General features: G+C 42.2%; 1 protein-coding gene across 5 annotated transcripts in view; it reads left to right on the forward strand.

Moving 5' to 3' along the window:
* The first annotated feature begins 5184 nt into the window (after window positions 1-5184).
* The window catches only part of TLR7 (toll like receptor 7), a 31358-nt gene continuing 19983 nt past the window's right edge, over window positions 5185-16559 (forward strand). The window contains exons 1-2 of one of the 5 annotated variants that reach the window (XM_082864595.1): window positions 5185-5288; window positions 6649-6832. In XM_082864595.1, the coding sequence (XP_082720721.1) occupies window positions 6818-6832 (15 nt within the window). In that variant the 5' untranslated portion in view covers window positions 5185-5288; window positions 6649-6817. Of the gene's footprint in view, window positions 5289-6648; window positions 6833-15158; window positions 15225-16386; window positions 16507-16559 lie in introns of those variants that run through there. The other 4 variants (XM_082864598.1, XM_082864600.1, XM_082864596.1 and 1 more) reach the window with 4 other exon arrangements.

The raw sequence follows: 16559 nt of genomic DNA on the forward strand, positions 1-16559 counted from the left end.
GGTACCTTGAAGTGTTTGCCGCATCATGGCTGTAGCCCAGCATATAAAGTTACAGAAAAGCCAGAAGTTCACTGAAGTCAGCTCTTCTCCATTTTGAAGGTGTTTCCGAAGAACTGATGAGCATTCTCCTTGCCCCAAAGCATAATATCTGGGCCACGTAAGAATGCTAGATGTTTCCTATAAAATTGAAGATTGCACTGTGTGTTTATACATCAGAGTAGTCGTGTTCAATACCCATAGGTTAGAATGGACCAAACTTAAATGTAGGCCCCATAGAAGTTTTTCACATGCTTTGATTTCAGAAGCACCAGGAACTGTCACCTATTCTGTGATGCTTTAAGTTACTCTCGTGGAGACGAAGTAAAAAAAATTCTTTTTGGCCACACCCTGCGTGTAGCATGTGGGATCTTAGTTCCCCGACCAGGGATCACACCCGCGCCCCCTGCAGTGGAAGTGCAGGGTCTTAACCACTGGACCGCCAGGGAAGTCCTGGACAAAGTAAACTTCTAATTATGGTTCTCCCAGGAAAGCTCAGCTTTAAAGTGTGGGTAATGCTGAGAGTGACAACAGTTTGTCTTAAAAAGTCCCAGTGAAATATAAAGAACTAAAACCAAGTCCACTGGAGAAGATCACAGTTTTAAGACAAAACAGGATAAAATGTAATAGAAGGGAGGAAGAAAATGGAGAGATGGAAACACCAAAATCACGTCACCAGCGTTACAGTTTCACCTCATTAATCCTGTCACACACACCTCCTCGGAAGTGTTTGATTTCATATGGCAGGTCCTATCCAACCCACCAGCTGACCTAGTGGCTGGACAGGCTAAGCGTCCAAGGGGAAGATGCAACACTAAGAGGTTCAGAGGGTCGAATGAGGCTGGGGAGGTGAGAAAGGGCTTTGTGAAGGGACTGCTGTTACCGATGGTACTTCACGGCAGAATTTTCCAGAACCACTAGCTGTACTCCAGCATGGACTGAAGCAGGACAGCACAGGGTGTCTGGTACTTACTATGTTAGAGTGAGGATAGCCAATGAAGATGGAACTCGGGCTGAAACGTACTGCCTTATCCTTTGTGTACATTGCATGCAGAAGTTGACAGAGTCGCTCCTTTTCACTGCAGATCTTCACCTAATTGGTTTATCTCCTGCACCCCGGGAACACAGCCCTCCACCTTTTCCCTTGCTTTCCAAGTCCACATTCTGGATTGGTTTGATCTACTGTCACCTCTGAGCTCTCGTTTTCTCTCCTGAAAGAGCGTGATGCTCAGAAACAGACTCCACCACTTACTAGAGTTAAGACAACGACAACAACAAAACCTCTTTGGGCTAGTTGCTTACCCCCTCTGTGCCTCAGTTTCCTTGTATGTGAAATGGGATAATAGTACCTCTCTCAGAGGATGTGATGAGTAAATGAGATGATATCTGTAAAGAGCTTAGAACCGATTGTTGTGTACATTAACCTCAGTTTTTAGAACAGGCATCTTATTTCTTCCCTTTGAAAGAATCTAAGTATGAAGAAGCAAGATTTTCGTGCACTTTTAGATGCTAATCCATGTGCCTCTGAGCTAGTCACAAACACGATCCACCCACGCAGGGGTACATTGTCCTGGCACGTGACCGTCTCCACCAAGGGTAGCATTTGGTGATGACAAATGGTTGCATGTTGAAGACACTTTGCTGGGCTGTAGAAATGACAGGAATGGATGACGTGTGGTAATGGAGATGGTGACCAATTGAGGCTGTTTACAGCAACCTGATTCCATTCACTATCCCAACATTAAAAAAAAGCAGTGCCCAATATAAACAGCAGTTTTCACTGTTCTAACGGCTAAGTCCTGTGGTCAGAAGAAAACCCAGCTGAACTCATTCTGCAAGAGCAATAGAAAGAGACTGGCAAAGCAAAAAATGTAATGCAGTGTGGAAAGTGCCCGAAATTGGGACTGTGGCGATCTAGGGTCTGGTTCCTGATATGCTACCAGCAAGCTGTGTGACCTGGGGGAAATGTCTATACCACTCTGAGTCTGAGCATCTTTGTGAAAAAGAGGGGGTAGATGATTGCTAAAGTCCCCAGCAGTTTTAACAGGCCATGACCTCTATGCTAGATATAGTTGGACTACTACTAACTGAAGGCTGTGGTCCTAATGTGGCAAAGATGGTTCCTTCTCCATCAGGTGAACAACTTGTTTGGGCTTGCAGGGGACTTTCTCAGTGCTACCTCTGGAAGTCTTGCATCCCAGGAAAGCCTGCAGTCTTGGGCACGCCAGGGTGCTCGGTCACTCTAATTCTCTTTCTTCTAATGTGGATAGTTCTGGATCCCCAGCGCCACCTTGGCTAAGGAATCTCACAAGCGTGGCTCTGATCTTGTGCCAGTTGCAACACAAAGAAAGCTATATGACAAGCCCAACAATGTGCCAACGAGCTGTGGCGTCACAGTTTTAAAAAAATCCATCGTCAATTAACTGTAGAATCTGAAGGCCGTAGTCACAGATAAAAGAGGAAAATGGGGGGACACCTTTAGGAAACGCATTCAAGACCTGGCTTGACTGCCAGTCCTTGAGCAGAGCTGCCTTTAAAGCCATAAGTGGACTTTAGAGACCCCAGGGAACAGTCCAGGCAGAAGGCAGAGTGCCCTAAATATTTGCTGATGGACGTCACCCTTCTGTGCTTTGAGGGACTCTTACGTCTGTGAGTACTTGACCTTCTGTGTCTGAGGATGCATGATTCTCTGATTTTCCCTACGCAGAGAGTGTTAAATCTACTATCTTCTTGCCTCGAAGCTAAGACTGAACATGAGTTACAGAAAAATTGTGAGGACCTAGACCGAACTTGTGTCACTTTGTCAAATCATCAGAGGGATTGTTTGGAGGCGCATTTTAGTGTATGTTTGCTATAGAATGAACTCAGGAAGTGCCACTGACAGTATTCTCGTCTAAAGAACCAAGGAAGGACCCGAAATTTCCTGAAGCCTCAATATCCTGTTTTTAGGACCAGGGCTGCAGAGCAGCCTCCTAGAGTATTGAAAGGGACAGACCCCTCTCGGCAGTAACTGTGCGTTCATTTCCCCACTGACGGCTTTCATAGCCTTCAAAGAGCAACACTTCAATGAAGACACAATTCATGAACAGTGTCCTATGAATAAAAGGGCTCCCCTGGTGCCGCAGTGGTTAAGAATCCGCCTGCCAATGCAGGGGACACAAGTTCGAGCCCTGGTCCGGGAAGGTCCCACATGCCGTGGAGCAGCTAAGTCCGTGTGCCACATCTACTGAGCCTGCGCTCTAGATCCTGCGAGCCACAGCTACTGAGCCCATGTGCCACAACTACTGAAGCCCACGTGCCTAGAGCCCGTGCTCCGCAACAAGAGAAGTCACCACAATGAGAAGCCCGCGTACCGTGGCGGAGTGGCCTACGCTCGACGCAACTAAAGAAAGCCTACATGCAGCAACGAGGACCCAACGTGGCGGAGTGGCCTACGCTCGACGCAACTAAAGAAAGCCTACATGCAGCAACGAGGACCCAACCCAAAAAATAAATAAATAAATTTTTAAAAGATTAAAAAAAATAAAAGAGCACATGGAGGAACCCCAGCTGGCAGAAGAAGGCTGGTTTTTGATGAGTCAGTAATTTCTTACTGACTTGCACTGGTGCAACCGTAAATGCAGTCTTGAGCCTTGTCATTTGGAGGTGTTTTGTTTTATGTGTGCAAGTTATAGGAACTATAATTCATCTGAGAAATACCTCTTGCTCCTCTGCCTTTTGACTCTTATGAACATTTTGGTTCAGACAGATGTCAAATGGAAGATTTGTATCTGTAGTCTTCTGGGCTGCCTTGATGATTTCTTCCACAGGCAAAGTGAAGGAGGGGGTCTCACACTCACTCACCCATTCGTTCCTGATGGAGCAGTTACTAGCAGACCATTGTGTTAGGATGGGGCTGTGAGGTAAATACCAGATAAATACGTGACCAAGGCTTACATGTATTAAGCCACTAGAGTTTACACGGACTGTTTTATACACAAGCATGTGATGTAGGCAACATGGGAGGATGATCGCCCTGCCCTTGCAGACATGATCATTCATTCGGAGCAAGGGCAACAGTGCGGGGTTTTTGTTGTTTTGTTTTTGGGGGGTTTTTAAAGTATTTTTGTTGGTGTATTTCTCTTTCGGTATTGCAAAAAAAAAAAAAACCTACAGTCAGCATCATTGATGTCAAGTCTACCAAGACAGTCACACCCAGCATTAAAATGTAAATAGAACAAAGGAGCGCTTGTTTAAAAGGTGCATGACTACATCTATTCCAGCTTAAAAGCCTGTTTAAGATACTCTATTGATTTCATAGCCATTTCTGGTGTGCTTCTGCTGTTAATCATTTTTTTCCTATGATTATTAGCTTCTTAAGTTTATTACATATTTTCCTCAGAGCCAATTTTATCTTCAGTAAACGTTTCAAAGTCCCTGACGGAAGCAGTTCAGAATGGGCTTGGGGGAGGGACGCTGGATGAAGGAAGGGGCGGCAGCTTTCCCTTGGGGTCAGACACCTCCCCTCAGGGAGGGGAATTGCACATATTTATTTATTATTTATTAAAAATTTTTATTGGATTATAGTTGATTTACAATGTTGTGTTAGTTTCAGGTGTACAGCAAAGTGACTCAGTTATACAAATACACAGATCCACTCTTTTTGATTCTTTTCCCATATAGGCCATTACAGAGTACTGAGAAGAGTTCTCTGTGCTATACATTAGGTCCTTATTATTTTATATGTAATAGTGTGTATATCAGGATAATTTATTTCAGGGTTTCTCAAGCTCAGCACTATTGGCATTTTGCACTAGATAATTCTTTGTCATGGGGCCAAGACACACACATTTGTGACAACCCAAAAAACGTCTCCAGATACTGCCAAATATTCCCTGGGGGCAAAAATCGCCCCCGGTTGAGAACCACTGATTTATTTTAACCAGGATCTTCTTCCTTAATCCTCTTCCTGACGTTCAGGTCAGAATTCCAGAGGAGATCCATCCTGGCCCCTGGCCCCTGGTCCACTCTCAAGTAGAAAAGCATTTTAGAACGAAGTGGATAAGACAATGGCAATAAGTCACTTTAAAAACGTAAACACCAGTGTTTGCTACGACATGAAATTTTACACCAAAATAATTGCATTATCCTTTTGATGCAGGGCTTCAAACACCGATCCCTACGTCTGCCATGAATTGGGGTGAGATCCCTACTGCACAGCTGGGGAACCGTTGCTAAGGCGGAACACGCTTTTTAAAAAACACAGCAAAGAAGTATGTGCAGCATATTATCATTTGTGTGAAATAAAAAGGGGGATATATGTTTGAAAAGCATAATTCTGACTTTGGGAAGAATAGAGGCCCCTCAAGAAGGAAATGGGAGACATCACCCTATATATAAAAAATAGGGTTGGGATGGGAAAAGACAAGGCCACACAAGTTTGTGGAATCTATTATTCTTTTGGCTTGTTAGCTATCAAACTGAGTTGTTCTGGTCAAAAAAAGAAATATGCCTGACACGAAAGCCACTTATTTTATGATCCATCCATATGCCTGACATGTTTTTGTTTGAACCAAGAAACTGATTAAGGTAATCTTTAAAGAGGTGACTGAATTTTAGTCTGACTTCAACGGTGACATCCAGAGAGCAGAGATTTCCGTGCGCCTTGCAGGTGGTGGGTATCCTGGCCCTTCCGTGATTGAACTCTCATAAGATGGCCAGAGTCTAACGTGGTCAAACCATAGAGCAACTCACCTCTCTTGTCAAATGTCGTGGAATTGATAAGATTTCGGAGTTAGATGGAACATTTGAGACTCATTTTACAGATGAGGAAACTAAGGCCCAAAGAGACGAAGTGACCGGCTCAGTTAAGGTCACACTGTTCCTTAGAAGAAACGCTGTGGCTGGTAAACGGGCCTCTTGTTTCTGCTGCTGGAGGTGTTTCCTGTAGCCCAGGTGTTTCCTCCAACATTCTGATCAGTATCTCACGAGGGTGAAGGAGTTTATCATTAAGCCTCAGGGCAGTGAGAGAAAGCATAAAATATGGTGCGGTAACTTCCATCAACCTGGAATGCTTGCTTCTGCAGATTTGGTTGTTCGCTTTCCTTCTTCCAAAAAAAGGTCTTTCGTTGCACTCACGGCATTTGCCTGGTCCTTTTTCATAGTCATGCTAACGTGGGGAGATTTAAAATAACAACCCTGAGTCATGGGTGTTTTTAAGGTGACGGTAATTTTGTAGGGCAGTGGTTCTCAAAGTGTGGTCCTGGACTAGTGGCATTGCCAGGGAACTTAGGAGAAATGCGAATTCTCGGGCCCCACCCCAGACCTATTGAATCAGAAACTCTGGGTGTGGGGGTGTGGCAGGCACGGGGTTTGATACACTGAAGTTTGAGAACTACACTGTAAGGCTAAGTCCTCTAGTTTAGTAGTTGGTAAACTTGGTTGCATATGGGGCCACCTAAGGAGCTTTTTAAAATATTGCTGAAAATGAAATTAATTTAAAAAAATGTATAACTGTGTGGTGATGGATGTTAACTAGACTTATAGTGGTGATCATTTGGCAATATATACAAGTATTGAATCATTATGTTGTACACCTGAAACTAATAATTCTATATGTCAATTACACCTCAGTTAAAGAAAATGAAATTGATGCCTGGGCCTTGCCCCCAGAGATTCTGACTTAATTGGCCTGCGGAGCATCCAAGTATCAGGATTATTAAAGGCCCTCGATGACTTGATACTACTGTGCAGCTAAGCTTGAACCATCCCGTAGGGGACGATCCTTTCCTTCTTCAGGAAGATGGTTCTGACTCTAGTAAGTTACAATCAATTTAATTACACTTAATTGTAATTCTTGTACTCAGCTGAAAACTTATGCCTACTCTGCAGACATTTGGAGAGAATAGCAGCTTTCAGTTTATCTGAAGATTCAAATGTACCTAGATTAGAAATTTCTGATATTTGTTTTCACTTACCCCAAAACTGTGATTGCCAGGCACTTAGTAGCTTGGAATATTTGAGTTGTTTCTAATGCTTTGGTTTTATGGACAGAAAAAGACAATGTTTATTTTCTAGAAACACAAAGTATAAGATTCCATTGGTGAAAATAGAGTTATTACCAAAAAAATGTTAAAATTAACAGTACTTAATCATTTGTAATAATGGGTTCAGCACACACTCCTTAATATCTAAGGAATTTCCAATGATTTTATTAATATGGGAATCTCCTTTAAAAAAGTGTTTTTAGGAGGGAAGCTTGAACCAAGAGAAAAGTAATAGAAGCAGTTTTATTTAACACCGTATTTTTCAGCACCATTGGTCAGTTAAACAACAGCAACAAAAAGCAGTTAAATCAAGGAGTCTACTTTTTTTTATTGAAGTGTAGTTGATTTACAATGTTGTGTTAGTTTCTGGTGTGCAGCAAAATGGTTCAGTTTTATAGATGTGTGTGTATATATATATGTTCTTTTTCAGATTCTTTTCTATTATAGTTTATTACAAGATATTTATTACAGTTCCCTCTGCTATACAGTAGGACCTTGGTTATCTATTTTATATATAGTAGTGTGTATCTGTTAAACCCAAACTCCTAATTTATCCCTCCCCCCACTTCCCCTTTGGTACCTATAAGTTTGTTTTCTGTGTCTGTGACTCCGTTGCTGTTTCTTGTTTTGTTTTGTTTTTGTTTTTGTTTTTGTTTTGCGGTACGTGGGCCTCTCACCGCTGTGGCCTCTACCGTTGCGGAGCACAGGCTCTGGACATACAGGCTCAGCAGCCATGGCTCACGAGCCCAGCCGCTGTGCGGCATGTGGGATCTTCCCGGACCGGGGCACGAACCCGTGTCCCCCGCATCGGCAGGCGGACTCTGAACCACTGCGCCACCAGGGAAGCCCCCCCGTTTCTGTTTTGTAAGTTCATTTGTATCATTTTTTTAGATTCCACATATAGTTGATGTCATATGATATTTGTCTTTCTCTGACTTACTTCACTTAGTATGATAATCTCTAGATCCATCCTTGTTGCTGCAAATGACATTATTTCATTCTTTTATTTACGGCTGGGTAGTATTCCACTGTATATATGCACCACATCTTCCTTATCCATTCATCTGTTGATGGCATTTAGGCTGCTTCCATGTCTTGGCTATTGTGAGCAGTGATGCTATGAGCATTGGGGTGCATGTATCTTTTCAAAGTATGGTTTTCTTCAGATACATGCCCAGGAGTGGGATTGCTGGATCATATGGTAGTTCTACTGTTAGTTTTTTAAGGAACCTCCATGCTGTTTTGCATAGTGGCTGCACCAATTTACATTCCCACCAACAGTGTAGGAGGGTTCCCTTCTCTCCACACCCAGGGACTCTTATTAAAAAAGGATCTGTATGTGACTTAAATATTGTATTTTAACTTGAATTATATAAATGGACTTATTTGGGGAGACAGTTCTCCACGGGTCTCTTGCAGTTCTGTACATCTCATGAGCAGAGACACTGAGAGCCTTGGTTCTGGATAATCTTTTCAAGGATGTTTATATAGCAAGCAGAAGATAGTAGATAGTTTTGTAAGACAGAGATAGCGTCCCTTTCTGGGGCAGGTGGCAGGTTTGATTGCTGTCTGGTCTAATAATAACAGTGCCTCCCTCTGGGCAAAATTCAGTGAGCTTTGCTTGCAACCCATTACAAATGTTTGGGTTCTCTAAACTCGGGGTTCCTCAGCTGTGATGCAAACCCACTTCGTGCATAGCATCCACCCAGAGCCACTCCGTGGCATTGGGGGGACAAAGGGAACAGGTACCTGCTGTGCCACGAGTGCTAAAGTCCTTTGTCCCCGACCCAGGAGCATTAGCAATTATTTATCTTTTTTTAAAAAATTTTTTTAATTTGCTTGTAAGGAATCTATCTTTTTTTTTAACATCTTTATTGGGGTATAATTGCTTTACAATGGTGTGTTAGTTTCTGCCTTATAACAAAGTGAATCAACACCATACACAAAAATAAGCTCAAAATGGATTAAAGACCTAAATGTAAGGCCAGAAACTATCAAACTCTTAGAGGAAAACATAGGCAGGACACTCTATGACATAAATCACAGCAAGATCCTTTTTGACCCACCTCCTCGAGAAATGGAAATAAAAACAAAAATAAACAAATGGGACCTAATGAAACTTCAAAGCTTTTGCACAGCAAAGGAAACCATAAACAAGACCAAAAGACAACCCTCAGAATGGGAGAAAATATTTGCAAATGAAGCAAATGACAAAGGATTAATTTCCAAAATTTACATGCAGCTCAATAACAAAAAAACAACCCAATCCAAAAATGGGCAGAAGACCTAAATAGACATTTTTTAAAATTTTAATTGGAGTGAGAACTTAAAAACATATGCACAGCAATCTGAGTACAGGCTCTGCAGATATTTTCCCCTTTTTATTTATCTCACATCTAACTTGATAGCTTATTTTTATTTATTTATTTATTTTTGGCTCTGTTGGGTCTTGTTTTTGTATCCATTCAGCGAGGTTATGTCTTTTGGTTGGAGCATTTAATCCATTCACGTTTGAAGTAATTATCGATATGTATGTTCCTGTTACCATTTTCTTAATTGTTTTGGGTTTGTTTTTGTAGGTTCTTTTCTTCTCTTGTGTTTCCCACTTAGAGAAGTTCCTTTAGCATTTGTTGTAGAGCTGGTTTGGTGGTGCTGAATTCTCTTAGCTTTTGCTTGTCTGTAAAGCTTTTGATTTCTCCATCGAATCTGAATGAGATCCTTGCCAAGTAGAGTAATCTTGGCTGTAGGTTCTTCCCTTTCATCACTTTAAGTATATCATGCCACTCCCTTATGGCTTGCAGAGTTTCTGCTGAGAAACCAGCTGTTAACCTTATGGGAGTTCCCTTGTATGTTATTTGTCGTTTTTCCCTTGCTGCTTTCAATAATTTTTCTTTGTCTTTAATTTTTGCCAATTTGATTACTATGTGTCTTGGCATGTTTCTCCTTGGGTTTATCCTGTCTGGGACTCTCTGCACTTCCTGGACTTGAGTGGCTATTTCCTTTCCCATGTTAGGGAAGTTTTCGACTGTGGTCTCTTCAAATATTTTCTCAGGTCCTTTCTCTCTCTCTTCTCCTTCTGGGACCCCTATAATGAAAATGTTGTTGTGTTTAATGTTATCCCAAAGGTCTCTTAGGCTGTCTTCATTTCTTTTCATTCTTTTTTGTTTATTCTGTTCCGCAGCAGTGAATTCCACCGTTCTGTCTTCCAGGTCACCTTTCTGTTCTTCCGCCTCAGTTATTCTGCTATTGATTCCTTCTAGTGTATTTTTCATTTCAGTTATTGTATTGTTCATCTCTGTTTGTTCTTTAATTCTTCTAGGTCTTTTTGAAACAGTTCTGGCATCTTCCCGATCTTTGCCTCCATTCTTTTTCCGAGGTCCTGGATCATCTTCACTATCATTATTCTGAATTCTTTTTCTGGAAGGTTGCTTATCTCCATTTCATTTAGTTGTTTTTCTGGGGTTTTATCTTGTTCCTTCATCTGGTACATAGCCCTCTGCCTTTTCATCTTGTCTGTCTTTCTGTGAATGTGTTTTTTGTTCCACAGGCTGCAGGATTGTAGTTCTTCTTCTGCTGTCTGCCCTCTCTCATTCAGTATTGTAATACATGACTTTTAGAGGCTGCATAGTATTCTAAAGTAAAATGTTTTCAATCCAGTATCCTTCAAAGAATCTGAAACAGCAGTTTTTGCCTTAAATACATATCCCTTTACCTTTCTCTTGTATATATCACAAGTGGTAGACCATCACTTTGGTGGTTCTGAATGAACCGTGCTTCCCAATATTCATGTTCTTCTGGAGTGCCTTTCCTTATTGACTCTGGGCTTGGCCAATAAGTAGGACATTAGCAAGGATGATGCAAACGAGGCTTAGTAGTGCTTGCACACTGGGGCTTATCTATATTGAAATGCTCACTCTTAGGATCTAATCACCTTGAAAAGAAGCCCGCTCTAGCCACATGGAAAGAAAAAGAGCAAGAAGTCACAGCCTCCCCACCATCCCCACTGCGGCACCAGACAGGCGAACAAAGCCATCTGACTGCAGTCTCGTGGAAAACCCCAAACGCGACAAACAGAACAGCCCAGCAGAGCCCCGGCCAAATGACAGAACGGTGAACAAATATAACGGTTGCTGTTTTAAGCCGATGCATTTTGGAGTGCTTTGTTACACAGCAATAAATCATTGAAACATGATAGCTTTTAATATGAACGGTTACGTCAAATATAAGTTCAAAAAGGACTTTTTGTTATTATCTGGTTGAATTGCTGAGGTCCTGGCTGATTAGATGACTTTCAGAAAGAACATGGGCAGTGGAGTCAAAAAAAGCATGTGCAACCCGGTTTTGCATATTAGATATATGACTTCTTGAAGTATCGGCTTCCTCGGGGGCAAACCAGGTTTTAACAATAGCTACCTCGGGACTTCCCTGGTGGCGCGGTGGTTAATAATCCGCCTGCCATTGCAGGGGACGCAGGTTCGATCCCTGGTCCAGGAAGATCCCACATGCCACGGAGTAACTAAGCCTGTGCACCACAACTACTGAGCCTGCGCTCTAGAGCCTGCGAGCCACAGCTACTGAGCCCACGTGCCACAACTACTGAAGCCCGCGCGCCAAGAGCCCGTGCTCCGCAACAAGAGAAGCCACCACAATGAGAAGCTCGCGCACCAGTGAAGAGTAGCCCCTGCTCGCCACAACTGGAGAAAGCCCATGTGCAGCAGTGAAGACCCAATGCAGAAATAAATAAATAAATAGGTAGATAAATAAATAAATAAAAACAATAGACACCTCACAGGTGTTTTATTCTTAGGCTCTGAGAGTGATGGTGCTTCTAACTCAATGGCGTGATAAACATGAAGGAATGTACGGGTGTGAGGTCACATTTTTATTACAAAGCCATGTCTCTCATATCCCAAGCAAGTGTTCTTGCCACTATACCTCAGTACTAATGAATCCACTTATGAGTCTACGAAAACCAAATGGCAAGAGGGATTATCTGTAATGCCCACCTGGCAAAACTGCTTCTGATTTTCCAAGGCAAGAGGCAGAGCTGCTTAGCGACCATTACCTCCATAAATAACCTTTTCTCTTTTTAACTAAGTCATCCACTCCATTATTTGCATCAGGGCCTTTTTTCAAAGCATTTGATCCTTTGGACTCATCTGGTACACTCTAATATTTATGTGGGACCAGCCCTCAACACGAAAGAAGGGTTTTTTTTATATGAATTTGCATATCCTGTCAAGGACTTTTTCAGAACACTTTCATTTCAAGGTAAAATGAAACTTACAGGACTAAGCAGAGAAATGCTTCACATTTCAGTTTAAAGGAGGGGGGTAATAAAGATGTTAAAAAAATAAAATAAAAATTTTTTAAAAAGGAGGGGGGAATGAAGCAAAAGACAAGGTTAATTATGACACTGGGGCTTTACAATGCTAAAAATATACTATATACGAAGGAGCTATGGAAGCTGTGTTCTATTTCTATGTGTCCTTTACAAAGAGCAGGCTCATGGTATCTGCAAATTTCTTTTTTTATTATTAGTTTTTATTGGAGCTTTATTAGTTTTATCGTTGCTTTACAATGTTGTGTTAGTTTGAAAATTTCTAGTAAAGATTTTTATTTGAAAAGCGTTCATGGTTGTATCTAACTGAAAGGGTTAACATTTTAACCTTGTTATAAAAATAGTATGATGCTTGTCATTAAAGTTCTCTCTCCTTTTCCTCAAGCCAACCCTGACTTTCAGCATGCAGGAGTGGGAACAGCCAACAGAAATTGGGGAAGCACTGGGGTCCTGTTTGCATTCGCATGCTTGCCCAAATAGAGAAGCATTAAGATGTTATACTTCCCCATGCTGGGAACACAGCATTAACTGGACTAGAGCAATTTATTTAAGGGCTTTATTGAGGTTCCCAACAGCTTTAGGAGAGTATGTATGATGCTAAGTTTCCATTCAACCCCTTTGATGTCTATGTCAGAGTCAGATGGCAGCAATGGGGCTCAAACCTGGGGTTTCTGTACGCAGCTGTATACTTGTTCACCCACCACTCTGGATGCCACTTAAGCCTGGACTTCCTTTTAATTTCAGAAACTTAATCTTAGGAGTCCTTCAACGTTTAATTCCACCAAGGGCCCTTTCAATCTTCTTTATTTCCATCTAAAAGGAAAAAAGAAATGCGGTGAGACTTAGAAAACGTAGTAACCCAGCCAATGAGAGGCCTGTCCTCACAAGATGAATAGAAGCACTCTATCCTCTTCATCCAGTCATTTCTCTTGAGCTAACTAACCCGGGGGGGCCTGGGCCCACGACGTCACCCAGATGCGGGTAGCTCACGGGGGCCACGACTAGCTCTTCTTCTCAAAACTGACCTAAGTGATCAAATTATTCTTATTTTCATAATCACTTTCATTTTTATCATCATGAAGAATGATTTTTAAATACCAACTCTGAACGAGATGCTGGGGACAATGCATCCTTAACTCAAGGGGTCTGCAATATCATTGGGGACCTAGCAGATAGAATCAAAGATAAATAACAATACAAGAAAGCATAATAGTATCATATTCCCTCGGGATCTTACCATATAAAACCTGGATGTGCCTTTACTGGTCACACACCCTCATCCCTCACTTTATAGATGAGTAAGCAGATTTATTTTTATGTAGTCAAATTTTTTGATGTTTTCTTTCAGACTCTGGGGTCGTTGCTGTTGGTCTTCGTTTGTTGTTGTTGTCATACTTAGAATGACTTTCCCACTTCAAGATTATAAAAATATTTATCTGGGTTTCTTCCAGTACTTTTAATGTTCAATGTCTTACATTTAAATTTTTGAGCCATATGAAATTAATTTTGATGTAAGAAACAAGGTAAGACTACAGCTTAATTTTTTTCTAAGCTTTAAGCCAGTTGCCCAACTTTATCTTAATAATTCCTTTTGCCATTGATGTGAATTTAATGTCCCATATGTGCTTTTTTTAAAAATTAATTTATTTTTATTTTTGGATGTGTTGGGTCTTTGTTGCTGCGCGCAGGCTGTCTCTCTAGTTGCGGCGAGCAGGGGCTACTCTTGGTTGCGGTGTGTGGGCTTCTCATTGCAGTGGCTTCTCTTGTTGTGGAGCACGGGCTCTAGGCATGTGGGCTTCAGTAGTTGTGGCACGTGGGCTCAGTAGTTGTGGCGCATGGGCTCTAGGTGCTCGGGCTTCAGTAGTTGTGGCTCCCAAGCTCTAGAGCGCAGGCTCAGTAGTTGCGGCGCATGGGCTTAGTTGATCCGCGGCATGTGGGATCTTCTCGGACCGGCGCTCGAACCCATGTCCCCTGCATTGGCAGGCAGATTCTTAACCACTGCACCACCAGGGAAGTCCCTCCCATGTGTGCTTTTACTTAACTTTGCTATCTCCTCCTTTTCACTGATGTACTGGCACTATGCCATTGTAGGCAATGCAGCATTTATGATGCGTTTATAGATCGAGAAGAGGAATCCTCCCTTTGTTACTTTTTCATTCAGAAGTTACCTGACTATTCTTACCAGGGGTCTTAACCCAGTCAGATCCAATACCTCATTTTTATGAGAGATATCTGGTCATGTACCCTTTACTATCCAGAGGAGATGACATTTATGGATAACATAACCATAATCTTTGTTATAAATGAAAAATGCCCAGCTGTGACCTCTAGCCCTAATAACCATCTATTTCTCTTCATCTGTTTACATCTTCTTTGCATCTTCAAGGGTCCTGAGAGAAAACAAGTGGCACACTCTGAGTCAGAAATTGATGAGTTTAGCAAAGTGACTATTCATAACAGTGTGGACAGGATTTAGGGAAATCCCCAACAATGGTGTGGCGTTTCACGGGTTGAGTCTTCACAGTCACAGGCTTCAAGTGGCAAGGCGAAGGAACAATTAGTGGAATTCAGGAAGAGTGGCCATGAGGGGGGAGCACCACCTGACCAGAGCATCATTGCAGGGTGGCAGCCATCCCACAGCATTGGAGAGGGAGGGAGCCCAGGGGTAAATACTCTGACCTTTTCCCCATTGGGCAAACCCATCCGGAAATCTGCCAGCTAGTGATGAAGTTTGTACAGCTCAGCCTCTCGGGACACAGAGCCGGGTGGGAAGGCATGGAGCGTGGATTTGAGGGGCAAATGCATAGCAAGCAGCCTGCTAGGTAAGGCATCGTTGTCCCCTGCCCGTCTATCACCTGCTTTGTTTGCAAGTGTTTCATGTCAGTTTTCTTCCCAAGTATTTCATATTTTTGTTGCTGTTTTGCGTGGAATCTCTCCTATTATCCATCTGGATTAGTTATTGTTTATATGTGAGAAAGCTATTGATTTTTACATATTGATTGTGTGGCAAAGTGGTTTGCTAAGAGGGCATTTGATTTTTGCTTGTGTGACTATCACTTACATGGTATGTGACCTGGGGAAAGTCCAGTATCTTTTCTGCATTAATTCTATTATTTGTTTAAACAAAAGAAGGATAATAAGATATTTACTTCATTTTTTTAGTATTTAATGAGATCGTACATATTAGGCAGTTAAAAGTGTCTGGTTCATAATAAACTCTCAATAAAGATGACTTATTATTGTATCTAATAGTTTTTCAGCTGATCTGGGGCACTATTGACTTTTCAATTCAGTAGATTAACCCTGATGGCTGTCAGCTGTTTTTCTTGTGACATACTTGGCAGTTTTCAAATTCTCTCCAGGGCAACTGGGCGGACTAAAGACCTTTAAACATAACTACTGATATTTTGACTCTACCTCCAAAAGGCACCAATAATCAGTTCAAAAGGGAGCGATTCTCCTGGGAACCGCACTTTGAGAAGCAGGTTTTACATGACCCTGGACTGCAAGTGCAGCTGCCCTCGTTTCATTGAAGTGAGGGAAACAACTGGAAGCTCTGCCACTGCTTAGAAACCAGAGTCCCTTTCAGCTGGGCCTAAGACAGAATGAGGGAAATTTAGGCGTGTCTCTAAGATACTTGTAGAACAGTGGTCCTCAATCTGGGGCACTTTTGCGCCCCGGGGGATATTTTGCAATGTCTGTGATTGTCAAGGGGCAGTGCTACTGGCATCTAGCGGGTTCAAGTCAGGGATGCTGCTAAACATCTTACAATGCCACAAAGAATTATCTCACCAAAAATGGCAGTAGTGCTGAGATGGAGAAACTCCTAGAAAAAAGGAGATCGATCAACCAGGTTGCTTGGATGTAGACATGACATTGCCCCGATTGTGGTGGTAGAAATAAGAGGAAGCTGCTGCTTCTGCGGACCTCATGTCTGAGATAGCTTAAATACTCACGCTCCTCCCCCCAACCCCTAACCTTGTCTTTGCACTTGGAAGCTCCACGGCTGGCAGCCTGGAGTCTCTGTGACTCTAGGTTTCCTGCAGCCTATCTCTTCACTTCAGAAGACTCCAGACCTCGAATCACTCCATGCAGCCGAGAAAGGTATTTTCAGCACTGGGACAAACTTAGATCATTTAAATAACTAGACCTATGAG

This window comes from Leucopleurus acutus (genome assembly GCF_964270905.1).
Source record: "Leucopleurus acutus genome assembly, chromosome: X".
In the NCBI taxonomy this organism is placed as follows: Eukaryota; Metazoa; Chordata; class Mammalia; order Artiodactyla; family Delphinidae; genus Leucopleurus; species Leucopleurus acutus.